Below are 4,638 nucleotides of genomic sequence, written 5' to 3' on the forward strand. Positions count from 1 at the left end.
AGCAGGAATAATTGAGTTGTGTTAACTTCTTGGCCTTTTTTACCTTACAACGGGAAAAAATAATTTAAGGAGATTTTATGAAAGTGTTGGGTTGTCTAGAGAGTCATGGCACATTTTTGCAGAGAAAAATACATTATGACTTTCCTAACAACCTGATACATCAGGAGTTCACAAGCATTTGAGGCTTTGGAAAACATTTTTTAACTTAAATTCCAAAGGGAAAATGTTTAGTGAAAATAAATAGAAATCTCAAAATATTAGTTTAAATAAAGAACAACTTTTCCCTTAAACATTTGTTAAAAGTGTATTTATGAAGATTCTAAAATACAATAGCACCTTGTATTTCTCTTTAATTTTTTAAATTTCTGTTTTCTTAGGATCTTTTATTGATTTTAAATACTTTCTTTTCATTTCTCTAGAAGTACCTAACCATGATATATAAGAGGCTGAAATGGGCTTCATACTTTTTTAGTGTAATTTCAATAGTTCTTTATTTGTGCTTTGTTTCTTTCCTTTAGGTAGCAAATTATGGAGTTGGAGGACAGTATGAACCCCATTTTGATTTTGCACGGGTAAGTGTTGAAAGAAAAAAAGAAAAAGAACATAAGAAGTCCCTTGAAGTTTAGATACCACATTGTTAAAGAAAAAATTATTCATGACACTTTCTAAAGACAGTCAGGTGGTTTTTATTGATATTTAAAGGAAAATTGGTAGAGGGACCATTGCAGTGGAGTTTGGCCAAGATACTAGGTTCAACCCCAAATACAACAAAGAAGAGTCAGAATTTATAGTGAAGGAGCAGGAGTGAGGATCAGTAGATGGAAAACTACTAAGAGGTAAGGGGCAATTCTGGCTTAAGTGACAGAGGATTCTTACTAAAGTCAGAGCAGGGTGATTAGATACCACTTGGGAGACAGTGGCAGGTAAGGAACCTGGTTAGATATTAATGGGGATTTGGGCCAAAGTAACTTCCCAAGATTCTTGCTAAAACTGGACAATGCAGAGACAAACCCAGAAAACCACAAGTCAGTGCCTAGTTGAGAAGAGAATTCAGAGGAGCCTGAGTAGAGTTTAATTAAGAGATAATTTTTGTCAACATGTGTGTTCTGTTCTTTTAGTATTAAAAATTTATAGCATATTTGGGATTTGTGGAAACATGGTGGAATAGATAGCCTGTGAAGCCTTTTTAGTTAGTAAAAAACACACCTAGGTACCCAAGATAGCTTTTTTTTTTTTTTTTAATTTCTTATCAGAGTGTATGTTCATTCTTCAGAGACAGGGAGGGAGGGAGGAAGTACCCTCCTTTAGGGGCATGGTCACACCTCAATCCCTTCTTCATTCTGTTTGGATTTGAGGCAAGCATGCATGCATACCCAGCTGTTTTTTAAGCCGCTGTAGCCGGGATTCAAACCATGTAGCCAGCCATGTGGAACCTGGTACCCTTAACCACCAGACCTTGGGGCTGGCCCAAAATACTTTTAAATGCAGTGGTGAGCCTGGAAGAAAGTAAAGAATATTCCAGAAGGCAAACTCACCACCACCATGCACACACCCCACCAAAAAAAAAAAAAAAAAAAAAAAATATAGATATATACTCTCAAACCCGATTAAAGTGCTGACTACAAAAGAAATAACAGGGTTAATAGCAGTAAATGAGGTCATGATTTCAAAATCTGAAGGTAGTTTTTACCCAGGTGGTTCTCCTGTCCTGTGTTTTTGAAATTAGAGGTGTTAATCTGTAGTTAGTATCTGCAGATACTGGCTCTCATTGTTTAAGCTAACAGTTTATTTTTTTCCCTCCCAACGGCTTTTTCAAAAGTATTTAGATTAGAAACTGAATCAACAATCAAACATTTGAGTGCCTGGTATATCTAGTGCACTGGATACTATAAGGAAAACTTTTTGTGTTGTTTTTCACATAATCTTCAGCATATTACCAGTGTTTGGTTGCCACTAGAATATTTGTATTACTAAGTTTTAGGCCATTGAGCTTGCTGTGTTTTATTCACAGAAAGATGAGCCAGATGCTTTCAAAGAGCTGGGAACAGGAAATAGAATTGCTACATGGCTATTTTATGTAAGTTATGGTTGAAATTTTTATTTTAAGGTGGGATTTGATCACGATTTATTCATTTTCATATGTTTTGTACTACATAGCTTTTGTTTAATATTGGAGTTAAAAGTTTTTATAACTGAGTAAAGGTTAAGGATTACAGCATAGATGTTTGTTATAAAAACCTTTGAAACAAACTGAAGAAAAGTAAAATTATTGATAGTCCTACTACTTTGGATATAATCATTGATTTTTGGACTATGAACTGTTTTATCATATATGCATATATAAGAATCACTATTTACATGACTATCTCTGTGTACACATACACTATTGTTTTACTAAACTTTTCCTCTGAATTAAATCTTTTATTGAAGAGTTCACAAATCTTAAGTGTATATAGCATGATAAATTTTACAAAGTGAATACTGCCAGTGTAATCAGCACCCAGATCAAGAAATAGCACATTACAATAGTCCAGAAGTCCCATTATGGATAAATATTGTCACATCACTTACGGTTTCAAAACAGTATGATTTTATTTTAAAAGTTTATATATCATACACATAGAAAAAACTGCTGGATCATATCTATTGCTATATTAACAATTTACCTAAAATTGAGCAGTTTAAAATAACAAGAGTCAACTTGTTATTCTCTCTCATGACTGCAAGTGGACTGGGCTCAACTCATGGTTCCTGCTCCAGATCTCTTGTGCATTTGCAGTCTGGCAGTGGGATCATCTTGAAGGCTGAGGTTGAGACTGGCTTTTGGCCAAAATACCTACAATTCTGGCTGATCCATATGACCTGGGCTTCCTCAATGTGGTGACTTAGAGTGCAAGAGCAAGCATCCCAAAAGGACAATGCAAAAGTACATGGCATTTTATGACCAACTTTCAGAAGTCACATAGTCTCATTTCTGCTATATTAATCAGTGATTACAGAGTTCTGCCAGCTTTGGGGTGGGGACATAGACCCTACTACTTGGGAAGAATGTCAGTGTCATATCAGAAGAGCATGTTGGATAGGATATACTGGGATGTATTATATTTGGAAAATGTAAGTTGCTACAATGGTTAACATTTGTTAACTTGGGAAGCTAAAATTAGATTTTATATCCATACTTAATTTTGCTTATTGTATTGCTCTATTTTCCTTACCCATTTAAATTCTTTGAAGCCATAACTCTTTTTGTTATCTGTAGTATCTCATTCTCTAATTATCTTTCTACCCAGTCTATTTTATTTCTCCCTCTGCCACCTTCCCTTGTTTATCTTTTCCCCTATTTTCATAATTCCTCTTTCCTTCCTTCCCTATCTCTATCCTTCTCTCTATATCTGTTCCTCCCTTTCTCCAGCCTACCTTCGCACCCTCCTTTTCTCTCCCTCCTTTTTGATTTGTATCCATTATAGTACACTGGGCACTATAAGGGAAACTTTTGGGGTTGTTTTTGGCAACTCTGTTTTGTTTCTAAAACGGTATAAGGGATTCATAAAAGATTCATATAAAATAAAAATGAGAGAAAAAGGAAAGACATTGGTACAGTATACAGATCTTGCTTGTGTGCTTTCTAGAGGTGCACCCTCCATAGAGGTTTAATGCTAGCTTATATTCCACCTTTAGGGGTAATATGTTTACTAGACTTTTTGATCTGTACATCTTTCACTATTAGATTGGCAGTTGTGGTTTTAATTTGCATTTCTAGGGACTGGCAGGTGGCGTGGTTGAGGGTGCTGGATTTTCATGTGGCTGACTATGGTTCAAATCCCAGACCTGGTGGCTTGCTTTCTCACTTTCTCTCTTTCTCTCTCTCTCTCTCTCTGGTCAAATAAATAAATGAATAAATAATTATTTTTTTTAATTTTGCATTTCCGTTAGAGAGGTTGAGCATCTTTTCAGATGATTAAGAGCCATTAGTATTTCATTTGTTTCTATGTTCCTGCTCCTTGCATTTATTTACTTTATGAATATTGATGCTATATTATTTGATTCATTACCCATGTAAATTAGATTATCTGATTATTAGATTATGTTATTTGATAGTTTCCCCCCAGAATGTACACACCTTTTCAGTTTTTCTAAATAGTTATAGAACATTTAAATTAGATTAATATTCACTTCCATTATTTAAATAGTATTTCCAGATGAGCCACATAATATCAATTTTTTTTTTGGATTTATTTTTTTTTATTTTTTATTAATTGACTTTACACCATCACAACACACAAATGAATTTTCCATCCAAAATACACTGTGCATTGTCTCAATCAAGTACATCCACATATATGTTCTCAGGAAATAATTTTCCAATTCTTACGTCCTGCATACCTTGCCCTTTGTCTTGCCATCCCTGATTCCCCATCCCCCACCCTCTGCTATGTCCCCCCTTCCCCCCCCTTTTTCCCTGGCATCCATGGTTGCCCTTCATACCTTCCTCCCCCCCCCCATTCAATTGTTCTGCCAATGAACTTAATTAGTCTAAATATATCCATTAGCAAGCATAGCTGACACAAACCTACACATGTATCCAAGTCTGACCCTAGGCATAAACCCCGGTGAGTAGAATGAACATACTATAAAGTA

At 35.2% G+C, this 4,638-nt stretch overlaps 1 protein-coding gene across 2 annotated transcripts in view; it reads left to right on the forward strand.

The window, feature by feature from the left end:
- Window positions 1–4,638, forward strand: part of P4HA1 (prolyl 4-hydroxylase subunit alpha 1) — a 90,641-nt gene that overhangs the window by 68,951 nt on the left and 17,052 nt on the right. For both annotated transcript variants that reach the window (XM_006170075.3, XM_006170074.3), the window contains exons 11-12: window positions 519–572; window positions 2,012–2,077. In XM_006170075.3, coding sequence (XP_006170137.1) covers window positions 519–572; window positions 2,012–2,077 — 120 coding nt within the window. The remainder of the gene's footprint in view (window positions 1–518; window positions 573–2,011; window positions 2,078–4,638) is intronic.

This window comes from Tupaia chinensis, unplaced genomic scaffold (genome assembly GCF_000334495.1).
Source record: "Tupaia chinensis unplaced genomic scaffold, TupChi_1.0 Scaffold148012_1, whole genome shotgun sequence".
Lineage (NCBI taxonomy): Eukaryota > Metazoa > Chordata > Mammalia > Scandentia > Tupaiidae > Tupaia > Tupaia belangeri.